Source organism: Camelus bactrianus, chromosome 4, assembly GCF_048773025.1.
Source record: "Camelus bactrianus isolate YW-2024 breed Bactrian camel chromosome 4, ASM4877302v1, whole genome shotgun sequence".
Classification (NCBI taxonomy): Eukaryota; Metazoa; Chordata; class Mammalia; order Artiodactyla; family Camelidae; genus Camelus; species Camelus bactrianus.
Window position 1 is genome coordinate 65,714,157 of NC_133542.1, and position 27,484 is coordinate 65,741,640.

The 27,484-nt window shown below is 42.9% G+C and overlaps 1 protein-coding gene across 1 annotated transcript; it reads right to left on the bottom strand.

The window, feature by feature from the left end:
- Positions 1-605: 605 nt before the first annotated feature.
- On the bottom strand, positions 606-27,411 carry STOM (stomatin). Its single transcript, XM_010950329.3, has 7 exons — positions 27,253-27,411; positions 15,373-15,476; positions 14,376-14,448; positions 13,233-13,315; positions 9,886-10,089; positions 8,776-8,910; positions 606-2,674 (listed from the first exon to the last, which is right to left on the bottom strand). The coding sequence occupies exons 1-7, from the start codon at positions 27,311-27,313 to the stop codon at positions 2,480-2,482; spliced, it is 855 nt and encodes a 284-aa protein (XP_010948631.1). The 5' UTR covers positions 27,314-27,411; the 3' UTR covers positions 606-2,479.
- Between the last annotated feature and the right edge of the window lie 73 nt (positions 27,412-27,484).

Here is a 27,484-nt window from a genome sequence, read left to right on the forward strand (position 1 = left end):
GACAGATTCATATCTGAAACCCAGCCCTGCTCCTTACTAACCATGTGATTTGGGTTAAGTTTTAACCTTTGAGTCCCAGGGTCCTCATGGGCAAAACGGGGATAATAAATTATCTCATCAAGTTGTTTTGAAGATAAAATGGTAGAATATATGTACAAGTACTTGAGCACAGAGCTGGGTTACCTGGTGCTCGACAAATGCCATTAACTCCAGATAGTTCTTCAAAGGTTGAATATTGCAGGTAACACCCATTGGTTTTGTATCATTTATTTCTCTCCTTGAAAGTAGGGGGTATGCTGGTGTGATTAGCTAGGTGGCAGCAAGAAATGAGTTTCTGACCTGTTTGGATTAAGGCAAAGGGAAATGAAACCAGCCAAGGACTGATGGATCTCAAACTCCCCAGGGAAAATGTGCGGGCCGATGCACCAGACAGGGCCAAGACATGAGAGATGGCAGCTGGACCACCGCCTCGTCCTCTGGCCCAGGAAGAGCACACAGAAGCCAGAGCAGCCGGCCAAGCACTGGAGGAACTCATGTGTCACTTCGGAAGAACGAAATCTGCATACACTAAATGCAGGCAGAAACAGGCTGTCACTCAAAGCAAATGAGTAATAAATGTGAATGCTTTATTACATACGACAATGGAAAGGGAGGCCACTTGGAAAAAATTCCTGCACTAACACTGTCATCCTCGAGCTCCTTCCTTCAATGCTTCCCCCCTCCCGAGCAATTTAATTCCAACCCACTGGTTTATGAATCCACAAGGCAGAAGAGCAAAGGTTATCTAGTATCTGGAGACAGGGGAACTCAACGAACAGAAAGCACTGATACTCTTGAGTCTGAGAAGCAATTTTTAGCCAGGAGATGTGGTTGTTTCCTGGTCCTCAGTGGCCCAGGATGAGCCACCTCACAAAAGAGAGAACATCATTGCTTTAAAATTCAAAATACAGATGCAGCTTGAGTTCCAAGCCAAAATGCTCCACATCCATCTAATGATCTCAGCCAGGAAACTGGGTCCAGGGTGGTTCCAGGCTTTGTAAGATAAGCTTGGGGAATGGGCGACAGGGCAGGGGATGCTCGTAGGCTGGCAACGACAGTGACCCAGCTCAGGACAGATATGAAAGGTGGCTCTGGGTAAGGAAGCCACTATCCTTAGACTTCTTGAGATGAACTCAGAGCTTCGAAGAGGAAGTGGTACAAATGTCACCAGCCTGCCTTCCAGACCAGAAGGAAGAGCTCCAGGTTACTCAGAGTCACACGCATTTGTGAAACGGAAGCCGCTTCCTAATATTACAGATACAGCAATGAGGGTTCAGAAGGGCTGACCACTTCCTTCTTCAGCATCGACATACACGACAGAAAAAGAATGACTACTAGGCAATAAAAAAAGAGCTGTATCTATTTTGATGTCCTAAGTTTGACAGCGTCTTCTCAGTCTCATGGGATACCATGTGCCCAACAGTCCGTGAATTCCTTATACTACTTAATGAATGGTAACCAAGACAGTTCACAGCGCACAATAGATAGCATGCAGACAGTAAAATATAATGGTTTTCTGAAGATTTGTTTTTAAAAAGTATTAGTCCTTAAGCTATCCAAACGGGTATATAAACAGCTACATATAGAGTTTAGAGAAAATTTTATTTAAAACAAATCAAGACTAGTTAGAACTTGATACATGAAAATAGGCAAAAGTGAAGGGAAAAAAGCACATTTGTGACAAGTATTCGGCTGGTTTGAAAGACCACAGAGGAATCACTTCCCTATCAAGGGGCTTCAAAGAAGTTAAAAAAAAAAAAAAAAAAACCACATTATTTTAAAAGGACCTCCATCACAGTGAGTGAAAAAGTCTTTCGAGCTAAATAATCATTTTCCTTGATCTCGACCATTTCCTCCAGTACTGACAGGTACTGGCAAGAAAATGTCTACTCTCAAGTAAGGATTATTTTGAAACACGGTTTGAGTTTAGAAAGTAAACAGATGTTAGGAAAACTTCCTTAATTGAGACTCCCTGGAAGTAAGGCACATTTGGCCCAGAGAAGCTGGCTGTAGCCCAAGGTCACTGTTCTCTGTAAAACATTTGTCCAGCCAGGGTGACAGGTGGTGGTGACAGTCTACCTTCTTGCTTTGGCCTGGCTGCTGATAGAGGGTGCAGAATGACGCAATGAAAGTTGAAAGAAGAGGGATTTAACCCACTACACAACGATCTAAAAACAGGAACTTGAAAATATTTTAGAGTAGGAGACTATGCTACGTAAATCGCCCCTCTCTCTTGCACTGTATTTACAAGCTAACAATCTCCATTTGTCGCTAGGATCACTGTACAGCCTAAGAACATCAGAGTCAACATACAGAAAAGGGAAGGGAGGGAGAGTAGTCAAGGTTCCTGCCCTTCTCCCTCCTTATGGGTTAGAGGCTGGTTTGGTCCCCACTTCATCCTTAGGAGGGAAGAGCTAATCTCTGCCTCGGCCTACGTGGCTCACTTTTTTGCCCCTATGATGCCTTGCAACATATCTATGGGCAGAGGGAAGACAATGGTCGAGTTTTTCTCGGCAGCAATGGTGGTCAGTGTCTGAAGGTACCGGAGCTGAAGGGCCGCGGGAGATTCCGTGATGACCATGGAGGCTTCCTTCAGAGCTCTGGACGCATTCATTTCTCCCTCAGCTGCAATGACCTATGGAACAGAGGCAAGGAGAGATCAAACTGGAGAAAACCTCCAGTGTGTCGAGCAGCAATCTTCAAACTGGGCTATGCTGACTGCAGGTGGTACACAGAGCTTCCCAGGGAGGTTTGGCCAGAATTGTTTTAAGGAAATCAATCTCCAGATACTCAGTGTCTATATGTTCTTTCTCCTGTAACTGATTTGCCTGAGTACATGCCTGAGGTCAAGACATCCCCTTCTACTGTTTCATGCCTTTCTCCCATTTTCCAGGGCAACAAACAAAGGGACAATTCAAAATACCATGTAGGGGTTGAGGAAGTGAATGGCTCTAAATGACTGGATACAAAGCCTTTTGCAAGTCAGATGGATTTTCAATTCTTTGATTTCAAAGAAAGGAAAGTGGACCTTATTGTACTGAAAGCGGATAGACAATTAAACATATTCTTCAATGAAAAAATTGCTGTAGGATTTTTTAGCATATAAATTCAGAGGGAGTGCCAAGCAGTATATAAGCTACTTAAAAAAAAAAAACTTCCATTTCTATTTACTTATATATGTAAGCAAGGTTTCTTACTCCTTAGATCTGTAAAAATGAAAAATAAGGATAGAATTGGTGCAGAATCATCTTATTCTAGCAACAAGTAAGAGCCATCTACAAATACATGAATTGATTCCTCGTTCATCTCACTGGGAGAAGCATTTCTAGGAAAAAAGTATTTCTTAATTAGAAGAAATTCTAAAACATTTAGAACCTTGTTTGTGGTTACAGAAAATTAAAAAAAATTTTAACTGATATACTACCAAATGTGTTGCAGAAGGGTGATCAAATTATTCGTGGCAAAATATATTATATTAGGAAAACAATCAGTCTGGGAGGTGGAATGGAAATAGAAGTTCAAGGAGGAAAAGGAACAATGAAAAATTCCTAACTGTTAAAAGAGCTTATTTTTTCATCATTCTGTAAAACAGATAATAAAATCATTGTTATCTAAATCTCACTGGATACATTATTTAAAAGAATGATGTTAACAGTTTTATTTTAAAATGTCAACAATTAAAACATGCCAGGACTTATATGCTTGGCAAGTATATAAATTCAAAATGAAAATTTTTACATGTCTATTTAAAACGCATGATGGGACACAGAGTCTTTCTAAATTCTTTTAGGGGTTACATGAGCAAAAAAATCTGAAGATCACTGGAGTGGTGGGGAGGGCAGGGGCTTTGGAGTTTGGATGGTTTTGAGCTCAAATCACAAACCTAACCCTTACCAGCTGAATGTCCTCCAAAAGGTTATTTAAGAGAAGAGGGTACAACTCAGTGGTAGAGTGTGTGCCTAGCATGTATGAGGTCCTGGGTTCAATCCCTGGCACCTCCATTTAAAAATAAATAAATAAACCTAATTACCTCCCTCCCACCAAAATAAATAAAAATTTTAAAAAAGGTTATTTAATGTTCTGAGCCTCAATTTCTTATTCTTAAAACAGGATAGCACCTACCTCATGGGACCACTGTGAGGAGGACAGAGAAGGTATATTATGTGTCGAGTGTATAAACGGAGGCTAATTATACAGGAAGGGCAAGTGACGAGTCAAGACCTAATTTTGCATCCACCTATGCCATAATTCCTAAGATTCTTAAAAGCCAAGTCAAGGCTGTTACTTCCAATTCATAATCCCGGGAGAAGACGTGTAAAGATACCATAATCCTCAAGATTAAAAGTGCAGCTGTTCTCACATGGATCTCAAAATATAAACGGTTCCTAATACTCCTGTGAATACCAGAAGTGAAAGCAATGGTCTTCTGACCAGGACAATTTCATTCACTCATACAGTAAACTTTGGGGGCCTCCTGGGTGTCAAGCCCTGTGAGGGGCTAGGGACAGAGGTGGACTCCCCCGCCTCCTTCAGCTCCTGGCCGAGTAGGAGAGGCAGACTTGGAAGCAGCTCATTTCATTCCAGTGTGACAAAGGCTGACAGATAAATGTACAAGGCACAATACTGGCACTAAGAGACAAGCAGTTTTTGCAGAAGGTGAGGTGGTGAGGTTATAGAAGTTGAACATTATAGGATGAGAGCCTTGTTGTTTGGACTATGATGAGGAGGAATATTTCAGGCAGAACACAGGAAAAGGTACTGAGGTATAAAAAAGCTGGCATGTTCAAGGACCCTGTAAGGGGTTGAACACTGTGAGGAAGAGGGGAAGGCGGGGGATGAAAGGGGCAGAGGAGGTGGGGGGATGAACGGGGCAGGGTGGGAAGGTGGGGGATGAACGGGGCAGGGTGGGAAGGTGGGGGATGAACGGGGCAGGGTGGGAAGGGCAGCACATGCCCAGGTGTTGCTCGTCTTCATCCTGCAGATGATGGGAAGCCTCATCAGATCCAGTTTCAGAAAACACTCTGACAGACGTCTGAGCATCAGCGAGACTGAGAGCCAATGGAGGGACAGCTTCGGAGTGATCTGGTGCCAGTCACCGGCAATAGGGACGGAGCAGGACCTGCGCTTGGGCGCTGTTGGGGAGGGAGACTCAACAGGGGACTGGGGCGGGAAGGAAAGGGGAACAGAGGCTGAATCCTGGTTCCGAGGTTGTGGTTGCTGGGAAGTGCATGAGGTGAGACAGGGGATGCTTACTGGGAGAGGGGATCCTGATTAGAGGCTAAAAGTCTTCATTTATCAAGGCAAACCATTAAGCCCTACTAGGTCTGTGAGAAATGGCCAATGCCAGACATACTGAGGGGCATCCGCAGCTGTTCCCCTGGGCAAGCCCTGGAGAGAATGCACAGGCCAACCCTGCCACGAGACGGCAGGCTGGGATTTTTTCCGTGTCATCTCAGATGTCCAATTAGGCACTTCTTTTGGTCTGGACACGGACCAACTGCAATGATAGCTCATCAACCACTCCCCATCAATACACCATCTCTTGGCTGGGCAGCCAGACTCACCTGGCTGGGAACACACTTTGTTAACAGAAAAGCTGCTCTGAGTGAGCTGCCAAAGACGTGCACACACTATCGCTGCCTCGGTCTAAATACAGGCCAAGCGGACGCTCTGGATAGGATCTCAGAAAGCAACGCAAACTACTCATGCGTGAGTGGGGCTTTTGCCCAAAGTGCAGCAATCCCCCATCCATAGACACTGCATCTTTACCGACCATCATTTGGAAAGCTGGCATTTTCGAGCACATGGGAGGCTGTCCCTTCCTGCAGCTCAGGTGGGCTGGTCTGAGGGAGGGCAGAGGACAGTGAGCTGCATTCTTACCTCCCACTTCTCAATTAATACGTGCCTAGACCCAGAGATACGGGCCCGAAACCACATGCCAGGCATTTTTTGGAAAGTCATGAAAAAGGAAATAATGGAGGATTTGCAAGCACAGAAGACATCCCATTTGCGGTCATTAAAAGAGTTGGTCTGAAAACTTTAAAAAGAGGTTCCTGCAACGTATCATAACAGGTTCCGGAGAATCTGTCCTCTTTGGTGACTGACCTCTCAGATTATGCTTGTGAGCACTTCTATGTTCATTCTCTCTGCTGTGTAGTATTCCTTCATGTAAACCATACTTTACTTATCCACCCAACTAGCAATGGATATTTGGGTGGTTTCCAGTTGGGGGTAATTACAAAGTGCTGCTGAGGGTGCTCTAGGACAAGCGTTTTGATAAACAAACAAGTGACTCCTGCAAGATACATCCAGCCAGATGGTTTTCCAAAGTGGATGTACCGACTTATACTCGCACCAGCAAAAACTTTCACCCACACTTGCTTCTCTTCCTTTCTCTTTTTTAAGCCATTCTGGTGGATGTCTACTGTGGCATCTGCTTGTGACCGGAATCTGCATTTCCCTGATGGCTAGTTAACTTGAGGACTTTTCCTCTGAAGTCTCCATCTACAGGCTCTTCCACCCTTTTCCTTTGCAATTTATTTGCTCAAGAAACCGTGACCTCTATTCTCCATGAGAACTTGAATATATGGCTGTATGCATGGTGCAGGGTTACTGTACGTTATAGAAGGGAGAGCCTCATTGTGACACTGGGTGTTAGCCCTAAGCTGAAAGGCAGTCACTGACTGTGTCCACAAGACTGCTTCCAGAGGAAACCTGACAGCCCCATCCAAGCGAGAGCACCGTTAATTCAGAATTCTAACCGGCTTCCTTGATCTCTTCTTACTGTTATAAAAAGTCATGAGCTCTTTCCTAACTGGTGAGAACACCTGTAAAGGAGGCTCCGTCCATCCTAGAATATCTCAGAAGAGGACTCTCATTTCCATAGTCACTAATTGACCAGAGAAAGGAAGCAGAAGCAAGGAGGAGGATAAAGATGCCGAGGAAATCACATGAGTTTTCTAGGCTTCAATTTTTTCGCCTGAATAGTGGGAGGGCAAATAAGTTTCATTTTTCAGGCCAATTCCAGGCAGCTGTGGGTTGTCACCCAGAGTGCTGCAGCAGGGTTGTGAGGGTTAAGTCAAAGCTCAGTGGAAAACAGTGCCGTGGTTAATTAGTGGCATGGCAGCGGGACGGTGGAGTGGCAGCATCGGGGCCAGGTATTTGTCACCTTCAGAAGATAATCCCTGGGGATTCTTCAGGCTCTGACATCCTACGCAGTCTATGTAGAATAAATTCTATTATTCAATATCGTTTGGAAATGGGGCTTTTGGTTAATGACATATTCTAGGTAAAAGCGATTCCTAAGTTTCAAGATAACTAGATCATAGCAGGGCATACTTAATATCATTATCATAAATATAATTTCATCTTCTGTGATGGTTTTGAAAGCAAGTACTTGGGGGTTCTGTAGTATCATCACGGGCATCAAGTATCACATTAGGGAAATCTAAAAATTCTGCTTAGTAGAAAATTCCAGATGCAGTGTATCAAATGAGCTGCTATTGTGTTTGGGGCTGGCTAAAAAAATATAGTGATCAATCTGTGGCTTGCAGGGCATCCTAACGGAAGGGCAGGGTTCCGTGGTTAGTCAATTATCACCAGTTACTCCTGTTTTCCAACAACAACAAATTGGTTTGCTCCTTGTGTCTTGGGAGATCCGTCAAGCCTACAGCAACTGCTCCTATGAAAACTATCCCTTTTCATCCACCCATTTACAGTTAAGGGGCTGCGGGACCTTGTAAGGTTCTTTGAGCGAAGCTGGACCGAAGAGAATCTCTCTGCTGTGAATCTGGAGTCAGGTCTGGTCTGTCTCCTTCAGTGTGCAACGGGGAAGACACTTAGGCTTGGGAGTCAGATATTCTCCACCTCCAGCTATCTGCAGGGAAACGCGGCCCAGGATGTGGGACGCCTGCCTCCTCTGAGGCTACTTTCTGGTCCTTGGCCCCAGCTGTGCTGAGGCTTGACTCTACTTCCTGCCCTAGGGTTTGGATCCCTGCATCCTCACGCACTACCATCTCAATGGGTCCTCTTTCCCAGGTTAACCAATGTTCCCTCAGCACCTCCCACAGGGGTCATGCACCCGTGCAGGGTGAAGACATAGGCAGGGATGGCGATGAAAATGAGGAGGGGAAAAAGGCAGACATCCAGGAAAGAGAAGTGAAAAAAAGAGGAGAGGAAGGATGCAGAAACAAGAAGGATAAAGATGCTGAGAAAAGAGAGAAATGAAAAAGAAGACAGAAATAAGGAAGGAAGGAACGGTGAGCAAACTGATGAGACTGCCCATCTGCCCTGAAGTCAGAACTGTCAAGGTGTCCTTAACAGGGGATTGGGAGGATAAGGTATGGGACATGCAGTTGCAACAGAATGAGGTATCTCTCTCTGCACGGACATCCCCAGGAGGTACTGCTAAGTGAGAAAAGTAAGGTGAAGAACAGTATGTATTGTATGATCCTACTTTTGTAAAACAAACAAGCCAGTGGTCTAAGAACCCAGTCAAATAAACCCCAAGTAAACCCCAAACGACAATCTGGAAGGCCACACACCACACTGTTAAGGGGGGTGCCTCTGTGGGCAGAGGGGAAGAGGGGATATGATTTGAAGTGATGGGGAGAGCTTTCATGTTTACTAAATACTTCAGGATTATTTCAAATTTTTACAACAAGCATGTTTTACTTTGTGTAACTAAAAAAGAAAATCCAATAGGAAGAACAAACTACCAAAAAAACAAAAGGTTACCTTGGCTCGGGCCTCGCGGGACGCCTCTGCTTCTGCGGCCATGGCTCTCTGGAGCTGCACGGGTAGCTTCACATCCTTAATTTCCACCCGCTCCACCTTTATTCCCCAGTCGTCAGTGGCATCGTCCAGGGTAGTCTGTTAGGAAGAGGGAAGGCAAGCTAGAAGCGGGCAGCCCTGGCCCTGGGGCCTAAGGTGGATGAATTCATTGGGATCTGGAGTGGGTAAGGTGCTGGCGGACAGCGGTAGGGAGCCGAGTTATCCGTGGAGGAAGGAAGGCTGCAGGGGAGGCTATGTCACTGGGGAGCTGATCTTGATTCTGTTACCAATAAGCTAACACAGGTTTGCAAGTTTTTCCTAAAAGGGTCCGGTAATGCCTGTTACATTTCAGTCTCTGCTGCAACTAACCCTGCCACTGCAGGTCAAATGCAGCCGTGGATAATACACCAATCTGTGGGCGTAGCTGCCTTCCAATAAAACTTCTCTTATAAAACAGGTGCCCAGCCAGCTCCTGGGCGAACGTGACTCTGAGTAAGCCACGTGACTTCTTTATCCTTCAGCTTCCTTTACAATGGCAGGAATGAAATCACACCATCCATTTCATGTGGCTTACCATCAAGTAAGATCAAAGATTTTACACACAATGACGTCTATACCAACAATAAGAATCCAGATTTATAGGACTGTATCTTTTTTGAACAAGTCGGGTTTGATTCATCAGCTGTTACACTAGCAAGACTGGAAAACATAGAAGTCACAGCGGGACCCGCACAGAATACGGCTTTAGCAATGCCCACACTACCTGGCTGAGTGGCCCCTGAACTCTTAAGCTCAGGAAAAACGTTAATACTAATTCTGGGGGGAAAAAACACCCTGGAGGAAATAAAAAAAAAAAAAAAAGCAAATGCATACATCAGAGTGCTGTTAACCCATGAGCTATTTATGTGAAAAACTAGATCCCCTTCCATCAAGTTTTGGAAAAACTTTTCTATGGAGAAAAAAAAAGGCTGGTGATTCCCTGACTTGAATTAAAAGAAGTTTCTCGAATGCCCATTGACCCTCTGCTTCATTTTCCAAATCCTCGAGGGCTGCAGCGCAGGGAGCACTCCTCACCTGCATGTTGTGTGCAATTTCCTCCCTGTCAGAGAGGATCTGGGAAAGGTTCTTGGTGCCTAGGACGTTTCTCAGAGTGGTTTGGGCCAGAAGACGGGTTGCTGAGTCGGCGTTGGTGATGTTCGCCACGGCCAGGGTAGCGTTCTGCACGCGGTAATAGACCACGCCGTCCACGCTGATGGTCACTGAGTCCTTAGTGAGGATCTACAACACAAAGGATGCAGTTTTATAACTGTCAGCCACCTCCTTAACTGTAAGGATGTCATGCGACAGAATACCTTAAGACACTTGATTTTCTTTATTCTTTAGTAAGTGCTGTTGCCTGTATTTGTGTTTGTGCTCCCCCAAGATCTGTGTATTGAAACCCAATCCCCAATGTGTTGGTATTTGGAGGTGGGGACGTTGGGAGGTGATTAGGTCATGAGGGTGGAACCCTCATGGATGAGGTTAGCGCCCTTATAAAAGAGTCCCCGGGGCATTCCCCACCCTTCCGCCATACGAGGACATGGTAAGAAGATGCTGATCTAGGAATTAGGAAGCAGGTTCTCATCAGACCCTGAATCTGCTTGTGCCTTGATCTTGGACTTCTCAGCCTCCAGAACTGTCGGCAACACATTTCTGCTGTTTATAAACCACGCAGCCTTGGTATTTTGTTATAGCAGCCCAAAGGGACTGAGACAGCGAGCATCAGAAAGTAACTATGTCTTTGAAAGCTTAATAAACACTCATTTATTTATTAACTTCATTCATTCAATTATTCATTAAATACTGAGACACTACTTAGTAGCAGGCACTGTACGAGATACAAGGGATAAAGGTATGAAAAAATGTGGTCCCTTCTTTCAAAGGGGTTGGGGAATCAAGGGAGGATTTCAGGGACAAAGGACGGACAGTTGTAGGTGGCAGAGGTGATACCTGAACTAAGTCTTGAAAGAAGAAGTAAAAATTTTCTGAGGGTGGAGTGAAAGAGTATCCCGGGCAGAGAGGATAATGTGTGAAAAGGAGCAGAGGTACCGGGAGCCTGGGTTTGATGAACCCTAAATAGCACAGTATAATTAGAACAAAAAATGCACGGAGCTGTTTTTGTAGGGTGAGGTCAGGGTGAGAGTGTATTTACAGCATGCTACATAAAAATGCTGACCCGAATACAGTGTGTCAACACTCCCCATCACATTCAGGGCAAAGTTCCTGGTGTGGTTTAAAGCCCTTTGACATCCGGCCCTCATTCTCCCTCCTCCTTCTGCACACCCTCTATGCTAGATGACGGTGCCCACATGCACCATGTTCCAAGTTCCAGGCCTTTCTGCAGGTGTCCCCTCGGCTTTGGACAACCCTCCCCCCCCCCCCCGCCCACAACTTCAGACCGGCATGCCCTTACTTACCATGGAAGACAGCTCAAATGTCCTTTTTCCTGTGAAATTCCCTGACTCATTTGGCAGTTTTAACACTTCTTCCTTTGCCCCTTCACTGCAGTGGTGTTATTTATTTACATCATGACTTCTCTGTTAGACTATGAATTTTTTGAGGGTTTATCTCTGTATCTCTAGCCCTGGCAGAGTGCTTGATACATAGCAGGGAGTCAATAAGCAAGAGATGAATTGGATTGAAATGGTCCAAGGAAGACAGTGAGGGATGAAGAGCTCAGGAGTGAGAGTCAGGAGACCCCAGCTGCAGTTCCAGCCTCGCTGGGGACCTCCCTCGGGGACCTCCAGCAAGGCTTTTAGACTTTTGACTTCATGACTCCTCATTTGTGAGCTGGGGCTACGAACACTGCCCAACTCTACGCAAACATCTTTGAAGATCAAGTAAGATGTTTGCCCAGGAAGCCCTTCAGAAACTGTAAAGGGCGATGTACACAGAAGGTAGTAACGACAACGATAATACATCGCTGTTTAGTGCTGCCAAGTGACAAAAGCAGTAATCCTTTTTTTAGTAACCTAAAAACACATCTAACGTGGAGAAGTGGGGGATTTGTAAATAGATGCACAGTATATTACCCTCTTGTGTGAGAATTAATTATTTCCCATGATGTGATGGGAAAAGGTGTACCATTTCTACACAAATTCTTGCCTCTGTGACTCTGCTGGAACTTTCCAAAGCTGCAGCCTCTCTGCTGATTATCGTAGACAGAGTGTTTATCTCCCTTCTCAGTAAGTTCACAGGGGATCGGAAAAAGGACTGCTTGCCAAGTTCCAATCCTCGCTGCATTCAGCAGCTTGCAGGAGAGCAGGGAGCAGCTGGAAGGCAGCAGCTTACAGTGACCCTGCCAGATGCCTGCCTTGTTGACCGAGAAAAGCGCCACAAGAATTCCCAGCTACCCTGAAAGAGGCTCCTCCTGAGAGCCGATCTTCCATGCTGAAAATACAGCCACGCTCTCGGTCTTGTGCTTATGGGTGAAAATGATTTATGGTGTCATCAAGTCTGTGTGAGTTTTAAAATCTGACCTCACCAACTCCTTGGATCAGTACCAGCTGGGAAGTTCCTAAGCTGGTTTCTGGATTTTGTGACAAGAGAAGGCAACGTGGCCAGACTCCACTGTCAGTGTTCTTCTGTCCTCCCCTGCATCATGTTTTTAGGCTTTCTATCTGCGATGTTATCACGCCTCCTTAGACATGGGTACCATCACTACCTCAAGCACCACGATGGAGCTTATGTGGAATGCAGTTAGCGTGGAGTGGTGGGGAAGGCACTGGACAGGACATCGGAAGAGCTGGATGGGAGTCCTGGCTCTCTGCTGTAGTTTGGAGGAATTCCTTTGTCTCACTGCAACCATTTACTTTCTGTGATCCTGCTATGAGTTGCAACTGTGACTTGTGAAGTAGTTTGAAAAAGCACGGAGTAATTACTAATATGAAATATTACACGCTTATCTCAGGTGGCGAATGAACAGTTTCTAATTCCTTAGCGTCTGACCAATTTGTCTAGAATAAAATCAAGATCCTTCAGAAGGATACTGTATCAGAAGCCAACAGAGGAGAAACGTGGTAGTAAAAATGATGACAACAGTGGTAATGCTAACAGGATATTTATGTCATTACACTATTTTGTAATAATAATAAGAAGCACTTTCATAGCGCTTACTATTTATCAGCCTCTGTTCTAAGCATTCTACATAGAGTGCCTCATTTAGTCCTCAAAAGAACCATATAAAGTAGGTCCTGCTATTATAACCTGAGGAAACTGAGGCACAGAGAAGTTAAAGAACTTGCTTGAGGTCACACAGCCAGAAAACCGTGAAGGCAGGCAGGCTCTAAAGCTGTGCTCTAACTGCTGTCCCCTACTGCCTGTCCCCGCCAAGCACGTTCACACATGAGAGCTCAGTTATTTACAGCAAAAGGCACCCTTACCTCCTGAGGAGGAATATCAAACGAGATGGTTCTCATGTCCACTTTGATGAAGCTGTCAGTGCACGGCAGAATGAAAAACAGACCTGCAACAGAGACACACACAAGACTATAGAGAGAGAGACACCAGCACCGAGTCAGCTCACTGCGCCCTTCAGTTCTAACAGAATCAACCTGATCAACCGAAAGAAACCAGTCCATCTCGGAGCGAGCCAGAAGCCGGGAATGCCATCGTGGCCTCCTGCTGCTCTCCTCCCAGTCTAACTGTCCCCCGAGGCCTGGGGGCTGCATCTCCTGACTCCACTGTTACCGTGGCTTGTTTGTTTTCACTTAGACCAATGCAATCACTTCCCACATCATCTTTCTCTTTCTTCTAGTTTCTCTCCTATGAACCAATACAAACCCCCTGAATAAATAGTATGAGGCCCTGCACAACCTGCTCCCACTTACCTCTGCGGCCACTCCCCTGTGCTCCCGCCCTGCACTCCTGCTGGCCTGAGCTGCCTACAGTTTCTTGAACTTATGATGCTCTCCTCGGCAATGCTTTGCACACGGTCAGATTCTGCCGGGAACACCTCACCTCTGGCTCACAACTTTTCATGCCAAGACGTCACCTCCTATGAACTGAGGTGGTCACTCTTCTCTGAGTTTCCACAGCTCCCTGGGACTACCTGACCATGATGCTTATTACATGGGACTGTAACTGTCTGTTTCCTTGTTGGTGTCCCCCCACCGGGCAGTAAGATCCTTGAGGGCAGGGACTGTGTTTTAGTCTCCCTGGAATTCCCAGAGCCTGGAAGTCTCTTGGGGAGCTTAATCGAAGCTTGCCAAAAATAAAGACTGAAAGCATTTATTTCAGTAAGGATTCTCACGCTCGAATTTCGATAGCTGTGGCTATTTTTGGCCTGAGATAATCTTATCAACTCAAACAGGAAAAGGAGGGGCGAAGTGGGAAGGAAAGGGTGATTTCTGGCAGGCACCACTGCATTGTTACACGGCTTGTGCTTCGAGAACTCTCTTCCAAGTCAACGGAGACCCTCATAAGGGAAATCACAAAGTTGCAGAGACCCTCATAAGGGAAAAATCACATCAGTAAAAGAAAGAATCTCACTCTCCAGGCAAACAGCTCAGACTCCTAGTACTGACCAGGTCCTTTGGCTCCTCCTTGTAAAATGCGACCCAGTCTAAAGATGATGGCTCTTTCATATTCTTTTATGATCTAGATTAAAAACACAAATAATAATTAAACACGAGTACAAATATTTATATGCATAGCTTTTAAAATACATATTTCTGCTCTAAACGGTTTAGATGCCTCTATTTTATTTTTTTCTCTATAATCCAGACAATAGTTTAACACAGTTAATGTTTAATTACCCCTGCCAAGCATGATAGTTATTTATGTTTTAAAAATGGGTTATAAAAGCAGTAGATATTCATTGTATAAAATTTGGGAAGTACAGAAGAGTATACAGAAGCAAATCCACAATCTCACTCCCCAGCCGTTAATACTGTTATTCAATTACTCATGCTTTGTCAACACAGGAAAAAAAAATCTAACGTCCTCATAGCATGTCTCCTGATTCCTTAAATTATCATGGTAACTTATCTGAAAATCCTTGGAGCATATTTTATCTCTTTAGAAATCTGTAAATGACATCACTTGTCACGGTATTAATAACTTTGAAGAAAAAATAACCAGCATCTGTGGGGCACTAACCACGTGCCAGGTGTTGTGTTAAGTACCTGACTGATTTAATCCTCACAATAGCCCCATGAAGCATATGCTGTTATTTCCTCTCGCTTTACAGGTGAGGGAAGGGCACACAGTAAACAACGGCCCAGCAGTGGAACCTCAGCATCCTGACTCTGCAGGGTGTGTTCTCACAGGACCACCCCGCATCCCTGACTCTGGAAGATTTTAGATAGTGACTCTGACTTCAATCCTTAGGGAAGACTGGCTGGACAATGGCTGTGGTCTTAAGATTGCATTATAAGCACGGGCTAGAGTGAATTTTTCCAAAGCGAGATGAAGGAAAAAGAATTATAGGCCAGTAGTCTCTGTCTCTCTTACATGCACACACGGTGCGTTTATATATGTTGGAGTTGACGCCTTTTCAGATGTGATTGAGATATTCTTTACCTTTATGCACATCCATATCGACAATGGGAAGGTTAAAACTGTGAACAAGAATGATACAGCCACCAAAATCCATCCACAGGGTCCAAGGCCTGTATTGGGACTATCTGTGAAAACAAAAGACAGCTCTCACCACTGTTCAGAGCACAGTGTCCCCAGATGCATCCTTGCTGTTCACTGAACACCTACCCTTCGCATTATACTAGCTGTTTTCCATGAATCTTCCCATCAAATCCTCATAACAACCCTGAAGTGCAGGTGCTACTTTCCCTAATCTACTCAACATGATGACACGCGCATTATCCACATCACTCTCCACTCGATCTGGCAAACATTTTTAAGCACCTAATATTTATTATGCAATGAACTGATAAAGGTGAGTAAGACCCAATCCCAACTACAAAGAATGTTAAGATTTAGTGGGAAAGGCAGACAGACAATTATAATACTAGGTGCTAAGTGCAGATAGACGGTCTGTTCAGAATGTTTTAAAATACAGAATAGGGGTAACTCACCCCACACTGGATGAAGGTGAGAGTGAAGTAGGGTGGGATGGGGGGGTGCGCAGGTGATGGTGGGGGTGGGGGGGTGTCAGAGGGGCTTCTTGCAGGATGTAATGGTTAAGGAAAATACCAATGAAAGGGAAGGGGAAGGCAGGAAAGGGGCATTTAAGCCGAGGTGACAGCATAATTAAAGGCGAAAACCCTATGATATACGTGTTAAGAGCTCATTTAGGTCCTCTCTTTAAAAATGACAACTGTAAAATATCTCACTGTGAAATATATGCACAATTTATCATCGATTTCCTGATTAAACATGTTGTTTCTTATTTCTTACTATTATTAACCGTGTTATAATGAACATCTTTGGACAGTTTTCCTTTCAAATTTCTAATAGTTTCCCTTTTCTGTAATATGAATAGCTTTTTGTCTGATCCCAAAGATAATACATGCCCCACTGCAAAAAATTTAGAAAAGTATAAACGAAGGGATAAATTACTCAATCCAGAGATGATAAATATTCTTCTAAATTCTCTCTTTGTGCACACACGTTTTTATAAGTAAATAAAGTTGTAACCTATTTTTCTCCCCTCTAGATATTTTTTCACTTTCCTTTTTAGCCTTTGTTGCTAGGCATTTGCGCTTTTTCTGTTTTGGTTTTAATTGTTTATCAGTGATATGGAATTATAACCATCATGATTTTGGTTAGATAAATACCAAATTTTACATTTCATGAATATGCAAATGCCACTCAGAGCTAAGCGATGTAATGAAGCATAATTCATCTTCCGATCCTGCACAACTTTTTGTTTTCTTTTCTGGAGTCAATGTCCTGTCTTTTTTTTCCCCCCTTTGCTTGGTTTCCAACGTACTTATTGATTCAATCCCAAACCTTTCATCAATTGTCTACCTCTCCCTTCAGCAGGGTCAGGTATTCTACCAATTTCACCTTCTGAGAAAGTTGCAGAGCAGTGTCTGGACACTTTCCTGTTCCTGTTGCAACCGCGATCGCGCTGATCGCCTTTCACTATCATCCTGGGAAATTCCCTTTCCTCCCCGAGTTGTGTTTCCCATTTTCTGTATCTGGCGTCTTCCTCATTTTTATTTGTTTTTCCTTTCTGTGGGGAACAGAGGGACTGAGTAGGCCGAGGAAGAGCTCCATTTTCTTATCAAACACAGAAGGCATCTGCTGCTGTCTTTCCAGGAGCTGTTTTAATAATGGGAGGGAGGGCGGGTGGCAAGAGGTGAGGAACGTGTAACTCCTCAGATCAGAACTGGGGTGAAGACCGCAGGCAGTGAGACAGGACTCTGAATAAACAGGAAGCCAAGAAATAGGCAGACTGCTGGCTGGGAGCTCAGCACAGAGACACAAGTTGGCGTCCAGGTCAAGTGCTCTAAACCGTAAGAGAAAAAGTCAGAAATACACATGCGTGCTTTGATTATACATGACTTTGTAGTTTTCTGATCCCGTGTCAGTGTGAGGTAAACATCCTAATACATACTTAAATAAGAGTGATCTAAGTTAACGCTGGAGGTTTCTAAATTATAATTTCGAGGGGTATGGACATACTCACTGACAGAATATTCCAAGAGAGGCCACAGTGTTGCTTGCGGAGGAAGCCCTATCAGGTGCTGACATAGCTGGTACTCATCACAGCAGCCATGTTTAGACGTTCTATTATATACTCCACGCCTGTGTTAAATTACTTTAGACATTTACTCCATATTACCAAGCCCTAGGAAGTTATGTATTTTTAATTCCACTTTATAAGTGAAGTAATGGAACCAACACAACTTGCCCAAGGTTGCACCATTGGAGGGCTTGGGATTCAAACACAGGTCATCTCACTCGAAAGCCCATGCTCTAACCCAATTCACTCTTCCACTCTTTGCCTCTGTATTTAAAAATTCCTCATTAAAGAAGTTGTGTTTGGAGTACTTCCCCAAGACAGAATCTAAGCTGGGAAAGCATGGTAGGAGTTCTGAGGATGAAATCTGATCTTCTTACAGAGGAAGCCCTCTGAATTCCAGCTGTGCCTATTTATAGCAAAAGAGTCTCAAAGCTCTTTGCCAGGCTCTGCTCTGCAGGTTTCCAAAATGAAATGAATTCCAAACAAGGCACGGATTGGCCACAAATACCTATCTGACAGCTTTTGGTGCTTTCTAAAACGCTGCACCCGAATCTCCCATATTCCGGACAAAGTACATGGTTGTGTCCTGAACATACTGGACCATAAATTCCCCGACGGCAGGGATGTTTATTTTCATTTTTATATTCTCAGTGTCTAGCCCAGTATCTTGCAGAGGTTAAGTATAAAATACTTCTCAGCCAGCTTTCCAGCTAGATGTGCTTTTTCCTTCCTCTGATTCTTGAGAGGATGAATTTAAACTCATTTAAACTTATATTTTGCCTAATCTTTTTCATAATTTCTTGTGCATTGATATCCTTTATTTGATGAAACTTCCTGAGACTAAGGGAATGTCTAAGTTTCAACTTTCTGTGACTTCTTAATTGTGTGACCGTTACCTCTTTGAACCTTTGTCTTTACTTGAAATAAAGATAATTAGACTGGCCTTGCAGGATTGAGGCAGTGCTCAGTAAACACAGGTGATAGTTTTCCGTCATTCTCCTATTTTACTCAAGTGTTCAATTTCCACCAAGAAAAACGAGGAAACAGGTGGCATTTAGCCCTTTTTGGTAAAAGCCGCTGAAACTACTTAATTTTTCCCTCACTTCTTGCCGCCCTCCTGCCATGCTAGGCCTGGACATCCAAAGACCTTCAAGAAGCTCATTTATGAATTGAATTATTAAATCACTGAATCATTATCTACGCAAGGATAAGCTGGAAAGTACAGCCCAGGTTTTTGTGTTCAGTTTCCATTCTGCTCTTGAAAATGCCAGATGAGTATATGGAATTTGATTTGAGTATTTGGATCTTTTGAAAACTGGGCCTGGTTGGTTCACATTTCAAACGCTAATCAGACCAAACATCCTGGGGGAAATGGCACAGTTTTGTATCATTCTAGTGCCTTTAAAATGAAACTACCCCATTCTCAACCCTTGAAACTCTTCCCCACCTGGTTATAGCTCAAAAAGGTGCTTAAATCACATTCCTCGGAGAGGTGAGGCTTAAACTTGACCAGGCTGTAAGCAAACCCTTGGTCATCAACCAGTTACTACAGGGCAAAGGGGAAAAGAAATTCTCAGTTACTCCCTCAAATTTCATGAAATTCAATTCCTTCAAGTTTCCCATTCAGTACCTTGAGGACTAAATCCTCCCTCCCAGCTTTATGCGGTAAAGACAAACAATGAGTAACAGGTAATTCTGAGATATTTTGGTTAATATTTGCTGGGTAGGAACATTCCTAAAGATTAGGGATCCCGTGATATTTGGTTATAAATACCACTTTGCCATGTTTTAGAGTATTTTTTCTTTTACTAGAAAACTCTTTCCTGAAAACTGCATTAAATTTTCAACTAACCAAAGCAAGGTTTTGAAAATGGATATAAGTTCATACATTAACATGTTTTAATTGGACACTCAAATTGGGCTTACCTCCAGGAAACTAATGTACATTTTAAAAAATATTGCTTTTTCCCCCTGATTTTACAAGCAAAAACACTGTCACTCTAACAATTAAAATTATAGCTTAACAAATAGAGAAAGAAAAATGACCTATACTTTCACTATCTCTGAATGGTGATTATTTTCTGCCTTGCTATATGTCCTTTAAATTTTTCTATCCTGCTTTTTAAAAAAAAATGAATAGTATACACGATGATCTTAAATCTGCTTTTCCCCCTATATTGTGCACATCTTTTCATGTCAGTACATATTCTTTATTATAAAAGGCTGAAATAATATTCCATTGTTCCATATGATGAACACTTTCTCAATTAGAAACTCTGCAGCACTGAATATACTTTTAGCAAAGTTTCCATACATCCTTATTGTGTAAACTAATTTTGCTGAAAAGATGAAATCACACAACTCTTAAATTTCTCTCATTCTGGAGGTATCTTTTATTAATACTAATAATAACCACTTATTGAGTGCCTATTACATGCCACTCACAAGCTGACTCTAATTTTTTACTTTAATTGCTTCTAATGTTCACAAAAGTCTGTAAAGTACATGTAAAATACTCCTCCTGAAATCCCAAAGTAATAAAGCAAAAGACTTTCTGGGAAGAGACAGAGGAAAACAAAACCAAACCATAAAAAAAAATGGGGAAAAAAACCCCCAAAAAACGGCTGTAGGGTAATTTTTTGGTAGGTTAGCTTCCAGAAAAGCAGTAAAATGTTCTTTTTAAGATGATAACAGGCCTAATTTCAGGGCACTGTAGGTTGTTAACGATCCTGTATCAGCCGATTTACTTCACGGTCTATTGAATTTGGCATTCCTGGAAACCAAGTGAAATAATAAATTCCATTTATCACGGAGACTTCATTCTAAAGTTCAAAAGATATTGGATTTCCTCTTTAGGCAAAGGCCAAAAACATGTCCTACAGTACCTGTAAATCTGACTCAGAGTCATATGCATAACAAAGCACAGAAATGAAAGGTGAACCAAACAATTATTGAAATGCTAACATTTAAAGCACAGTCTTGTCCTTCCTCTTTCCCGGAATGCAAGTGCAATACTTTATGTAGTAAATTGCCAGGAATAGTGTTGTTCGGGTGGGGGAAGATAGGCAGGCTAGGAATTTAGTCTCATAAACACATGATCTGCTTCCAACAGCACGTTTTAAGGGGTAACAGCAGGTCAGGACGAAAGGTCTTGGCATCTTTTGAGTTCTTCTTAAAGGTATATATATTCAGCATATATAAGTGTTCTTTTTGGTCACAACTATTCCTCATCAGAGACTCTACGTCAAGATTTGCAACTTTTCCTGTAAAGGGCCAGGGAGTAAACACTTTATGGCTTTGTAGGCCATAAAGTCTGTCACAACCACTGAATACTGCACAAAAGTAGCCACAGACAACACATGAATGAGCACTGCTGTGTTCCAGGAAAACTTAATTTATGAACACTGAAATCTGAATTTCATAATTCTCATGTATAATGAAATCTTCTTCTTTTAAGAAAAATTTTATAATTGTAAAAACTATTCTTAGCTTGTGAGTCATACAAAAAAAAAGCAGGCAGTCGGCCAGATTAGGTCCATGGGCCTTATGACCCATTCCTGTTCTCTGTCACACAGTCATCTATTTGAGGAGGAGGACATTATACGTTAAATAATACATTTGATCTTTCTTCCAGCTTTTCAAATAAGGGTATAGTTCCCAGATCCCCAATTTCTCTTTCCTTTAATTGTTTTGAAACAAGGTCTTTAAAAGACCTGATAAATAAGAACTCAAGGTGGAAACAGGCAAAAGGGCAGATCAAATAAGTGAATATAAACGTCTTCAATTAATCAAAATTTCAAGTGACTTGGATTTTAGGAGAAAGACAAGCAAGGGAGGGAAAGAACAGAAGAGAAGGAAAATAAGAGAAATGGAGAAAAGGAGTGAAGAGAAGAGAAACAACAAAAATGAAGGCAGCATTCTACAGAGAGAAAGATTAACAGGTAGAGAGGAGAGAGGGGGCAGTTTAGCACATAGTAGGGTCTCAATAAATAAACATTGAAAAAAATGCTATCGTTTGCTTGAAGATCACAACCTTGCAGTTCATTTGGGCAGAGGTTTTGAAAGCAAACAGGCACATGCTCTAACCCATCTTTCAAATGATTATTTTAATTAGGTATAGTTTACAGTTCTTCGAATGCCCTTATCCTTAAACCTCTAGGGAAGAAATTATTCTCTGGGCTGGAGTGGCTACAGGCCAGATGGTATCAAATTAAGAACCATGAATGAAGGCTATAACTTTTCCTCTCTTTTATAAACCATCTATAGCTATAAATACCAGACTGAAAGAACTGATACTGATGAGGCATAGTGTGATGTGAATTGCAAAACTTAAAATGTGTTTACCATGAGATAGTAAGGAAAGGAACTGGACTAACCCTTTTAAGAAAGATTTTCAATAAAAGTTGAAATAAAGGGAATGCTTCGCTTAGCTCGAAAAGAATAAGGAAATTAAGTAAGTGTAAATGTTTTACTTCCCAAGCATCTTGAGGATTTTCTGTAGCTTTCCTTCATTCAAATTGTTTCTAGCCATAAAATGAGGAGGAAAAAACAGGCGAGAGTAACAGATAATTTTAAATTTGAACCCCTGTCAAGGCACCCTCTCCTAATCTATAGCACTTTACCCACTCTAACTGTTTATCATCCTGGTAATTATCTTATTCAATGTCTGTCTTCGTGAGATTTTGGTCTCGTTAAAGTAGCATAACTTAATGGCTTCATAGTTGGCTCTGCCACTTATTAGCTGTGTGATCTTGGGAACGTGTCTTAACTCTCTGTGCTTCAACCTACTCATCTAAAAAGAGGGCTCCCAAGAGTGCCCCCTCAGAGGGTTAGAATGAAGAGTCAATGAGCTAACATGGTAGATATCTAGTGCATAACACGTACTCAAACAGTACTTGCTAAGTAAATAGCTGTTGAATGCGTTGAGTGACTCTGCTGGGTATTGTTGTTTTTTTGGAGGGGGGGACAAAAGACTGCCAATTACATAAGATAACTGGAAATTACATGTCCGCACACAGGATCCCAGAATACAGTTCATAAATTTTTGGTAGTGAGCATGCTGTAGGTAGGAAAAATAATGTACCCATGTAACTTACATAATGTTTTAAACCAATGTTACTTCAAAAAAAAAAAAAAGAATACAGTTCTGAATCATCCTCTGTCCCAAAGCAGCTGTCATATTGCTCTCCCCAAATGTTTTCTTTCCTTTTCTCTTTCTAAAATCAAACCTTTCACCCTGAGGTTAGAGAATTCAGGAAGGTAGAAGGGTGGGCTGAATCTGACCCATGACTGGAAAGATAAAAACACTTATGTTCAGAAAAATTGGAGAGGAAAAACAATTTCCTAATATTATTAAGTTAATTAAATTTAGACTAGGCCTGAAACACATGAAACAGAACAAAACCCTTCTTCTTCTTCGGTTTTTTTCCCCCCAGCTCTTCCACTTGGACATCTTAAAAGTATCTATAATTAAGTTATTCTCATGAAGGTTTTTGGAGGGTACTATCATTTTAATTGAAAAATGGGAAACAGAAGCATAAGGAAACTGGATCATAAGGTTCCCTATTCTTCAGCTGAGGCCAAGTAGCTGAGCAGTGGCTCAGAGCTTGGGGTTTTGATGTCAGATTTCAATTCTACCATGAAAGTTTCTCATTAGTAAAATGGGGAGGGGGTGGGACAGTTATCTTGTGTGAAAAAATATGTAAAGTGCTTGACACTTAGGAAGTTTTCAATAAATAGTAGACATTGTTACTGTCAGATCTTTAAGGTCATTATTGATAGAGTTTACAGGAATAAACTTTGTATTAACTGAATTGCCTTCTGGGACCTACACACCATAGACAAAATGTCAAGACTAACAATCTGCCTGGGGACTCTTATCTCTGGAGGAGAAACAGCCCACATTTGGGGAGGTAAATTAAGAGTCTTAAACTTTCTTGGACTGTCTTTCATACGTTTTGTCTATAAATTTTCCTGTATAATAACAAGATTTCCTGAATAGTCATTGTTAACTTTTTTATTCTTTGTTTTCCACATTAAATAATATCTTAATAATTTACATTTTAAAGTTTCAAAAGTATATTCACATACATTTTCTCATCTGATTCTCAAAACCTTGAAAGGTACTGCAGTATGATTATGCCCAACATGTACATGAGGAATTAACTCTGGAGATGGAGACTTCCCCAACGTGACCCCGGTGGGAAGTGATGCTCCTGAGGTCTCAACTCAGATCTTCAAATTCCAGAGTCCACTCTCATTTCACTATCCTATACCATCTTACCATCAGTGCACATCCACAGCGAGGCAAGGTCAGTGTGTAATTTTCATTATCTGACATTTTAAAACAGACACATTATTGCCTGTATCTTCCAGGCTAATCCACTGAAAGGCCAAATGCTTGGGGGTTCAGGTGCCTTCACTGGCCTCCAAGTACAGACAAAGGTTCGAAAAGAATGGAGGAACAATGTGTATCAACAGCGAACTGACACATACTTTCTCCTTTCTACTGACTGTGACCTCTAACTGTTCTTTCCACACTTTAGCAAATAAAAGGAGATTCCTTCCTTGAAAATTATAATCCCTTTATTGAGAATACAAACCCAGACAAATCTTCTACTTATAATGAGGACATGTAATGAGGAATTTGATGTTCACATCCTAAAATCAATGATTTGGGTTCTATCTAACTCAATAAAATAAACTATAAACAGAAAAGTGTCTCCACCAATGTAAGCCAAACATTTTTAACAACTTGATCCACTCTGTGGGCATCTTTATCTCCCTCCTTTGCTTCATTTTACTTTCAAACAAACATTTTTGCAAACTTACTATGCACTTGATACCGAGCTTATTACAGTGAGGAAGGACACAATCTCTGCTTTCAGAAGTTCTCCTGGTCTAACAAAGGTGACTGTAACAGATATTTATAATACTATGAAATAAACATTATGATAGAGGTAGGCACAGGGTGCCCCGCACACTCAGAGGAGAGGTGCTCACTTTTTCTGGTTACAGTAGTTTTCAGGAAAATATTTTTCCACATCTTCTTAAAAAACAGACTCTGAATCAAATCTTTATCACTTTATCAAGAAAATTTAAAAAAATTTTTTCTTCAAAGCTGATCAGTGATCAGTGACCCCGTCTTTTACACTATAAAATTTACATCATCAGGTGGAACCAATAACCTATTTTTTTTATTAAAAACACATAAATGCCAACTTCTGTAGACTTGTTTGTCATTTGAGTTAATTTATGACCACTGATGGTTTAACTCAGATTAATTATTAAAGAAGTTACAAAGTTCTCCCTGATCTGATCAGCTATAACAACTGAAATAAACAAATCCGTCCCTAGATTCTGCTTATTTTCAGGCAATCTCCCAAAGGGATTTATTCTGTTGACATGGCTCTTAATTATAATCATACATTTCTTTGCAATTCACCTGCATTATTTCTTTATAAAGTGAAGACACTGGCTTTGAGATTAACTAGTCTTGCCCTAGGTTTGGTAATATTTAAGTTCCTAAGATGAGTTATCTGCAAAATCATAATGGGACAGTTTGGGCTTTTATATTCCACTGCTTCTCTCAGAGGCAGCCTCCTGGAGCCGTCATATGTATGAGGTCTTGATTAAAGCTAGGTTCCTTTTGGCTTTGTTTATTGTCTCTCACCCTCAGTGAAGTATTTTTGTTTGACAAGTTCCTCCTTTTGGGTATGCATTTTGGAGGCAGCTCTAGGATAGGGAAAAGGATTTGGAAGATCAGCCCATATGTGAACCTAGTTCACAGGAGTGGGTGATTTTCCCACTCTGAGCCTCCATTTCCTTGCTGTAAAATGGCAGATAATGACATTCCCTTTGTGGAGCTGTTAGAGGACTGCATTAGATAATGCTCGTAAAGCACTTAGGCTGGGTTTGGCGTATGGCAAGCACCCGATAAATTCTGTTTAACAAATTCTAGTAACAGCCTTCCTACCAGTGTCAGGTCTCTAAGGTTAACATTTTTTAAAAAGGCAAATATAGATCAAACAAAATTTTGTTTGTATGTATGATTTTCAGGAGAGAGTGTGTAGAGTTCATTAGATTCTTAAAAGATTTCTGCCTAAAAAGAAGTGAGAAAAAGAACTTAGGAGGGAAAGCTGGTCTGTAACCATGAAAAAAACTAAGTACAAAGATTATGTTTATTCCCAAAGAACTTCTACACATTTCTCACTGCAGTTTCACCAAACTTCTAACATTGTGTTCATGGTCCTTTAGCTTCCCACCAGGAGGTCAGGGTACAGAGGAAAGGATCTAACTAACTTCCTAAGCAACTAATTTCCTATCTAGGAAGAGTAAGCTGCCGAAGAGGAGGACTGCACAATTTTTATACGGGCAAGTTTTAGAATCAGTCAAACCCAGACTTAAAACATGGCTCCATTACTTATAAACTGTGTGACTTGAAAATAATTTAACTTCTCTGAGTATCAGTTTCTTCAAATACATCCTCCCTGTTACACCCCTGATTTGGGATGATAACTCTCCAAGGTACTAGTAGAGAGGGAGGGATTAAGATTTCTACAATTCCTTTGAAGTTCCTGGGAAGGAACTAAAGACAAAAATTGCTGGGGTAGGGAAAGGGGGACATATACGATCAGTGGACGAGACTGGCATTATAAATAATCAGATGAGTCCCGTATAGTGTTCTTTGCGGGGCGCTGGAAAAGCCCACCCAGTCCCCTAAATTTCTTTCACGATGTCATTCTGTTTGAAATTCCATCCTTAGAAATAATTCCTTTGGATCAGTAAGAGCCCCTGGGAAGGAACCAGTATCCCTGAGAGGTTAATTGCCTCTCTTTATGAACTTCCCCCGGCCCCTCCTCAAAGGGGTTAGCAATAAAGGTTCAAGGTGATAGCCCTCTCAAGGGTACTAGTTCCTTCACCGGAGAACCAATTGCCCCACTCACACAATTTCTGCCTTCAATATTCGGAAGGCCCTGGTAGGGTGGGGAATTTAGAGTTCCATGTAAGGGACAAAAGCTCGGAAGACGAGGTTCCTGGGACAAAGGAAGTAAAGTGGAGGGGGCAGAATGGTGCAAAAGAGTGAAGCTGGAAAGAGATACGGGAAGAATGCCCAAAAGAGAACTTCTTTTCTTCTGCAAATGTATCGGAAACTTGTGGCGAAACTTGCTGCTGAATAGGAAATTGGCCAGGGTGGATAGCAGGAGTTTTTTCCATTTGGAGAGGAGGTGGGCGAGGGCCGGGTGTTGGAGATGGCCTCCGATGGGGAGAAAAGGAAGAGGGAGTCGCGCGAAGACGCAGGCTCCCGGGTGTGGCGCGCAGGTTTGGGTCCCTGCCCCACCACTCGCTGGCCGCCCGTCACTCGTGCATTTCCTCGTCCGCGTGCATGCCACGAGATAAAGGGCGGAAAGCGCTGGCACAGGGCCTGGCATCTGGCAGCCGCTGGATAACGCGAGCCCCTGCTCTGGCTGCGGGCACTGGAGACGCGCCCTCTGTTGGCGCGTCCACGGTATGCCGGGCACGGGACGTGTACTCTGCAGCCTACCATCCCTACCCTGACCCCCAGCCCGCGAAGCAGAGCTCGTCATTCTCAGCGTACAAGCGGAGGGGGAGACCGCGGCTCTGAGCAGTGGTCGCTCGGCTAAGAAACATCGGAGCCCGCCCTGGGACCTTTGGGCTGGGGCTCGTTCCGGAGGGTAGGGTTCAGGGGAGGCGAGCGACCCCACGGGCCTCGCCAGGGGCGCGGGGCTCACCCTTGAAGGAGTCGGGGAGCCGCCGGGATTGGGTGTCCGCTGCTGGCCGCTTGTCAGACATACTGCCCGGGTCAGGGTCGCTGCTCTCGCGTCTAGGTTGCCGGAGCCGGAGCTGGAGGTGCGAGGAATGCCCCGAGGAGCCTAGAGAACCCGAGACTCAGGCAGCAGACCCGCCCCCTCCCTGAGGTCCGGCCAATCGACGCCCAGGACAGAGGAGGACACGCCCCCACCC

What these genes read in the sequence shown, in the direction of transcription:
- STOM (XM_010950329.3), bottom strand. Translation starts at nt 27,313, where the DNA reads ATGTCTGACAAGCGGCCAGCAGCGGACACCCAATCCCGGCGGCTCCCC. An exon ending in AGGAGGAGCCAAAGGACCTG is followed by an intron (nt 13,316 to 14,375) that starts GTCAGTACTAGG and finishes TCTCTGTTGCAG; the next exon opens with GTCTGTTTTTCATTCTGCCG. An exon ending in TTGATATTCCTCCTCAGGAG is followed by an intron (nt 10,090 to 13,232) that starts GTAAGGGTGCCT and finishes TTTGTGTTGTAG; the next exon opens with ATCCTCACTAAGGACTCAGT.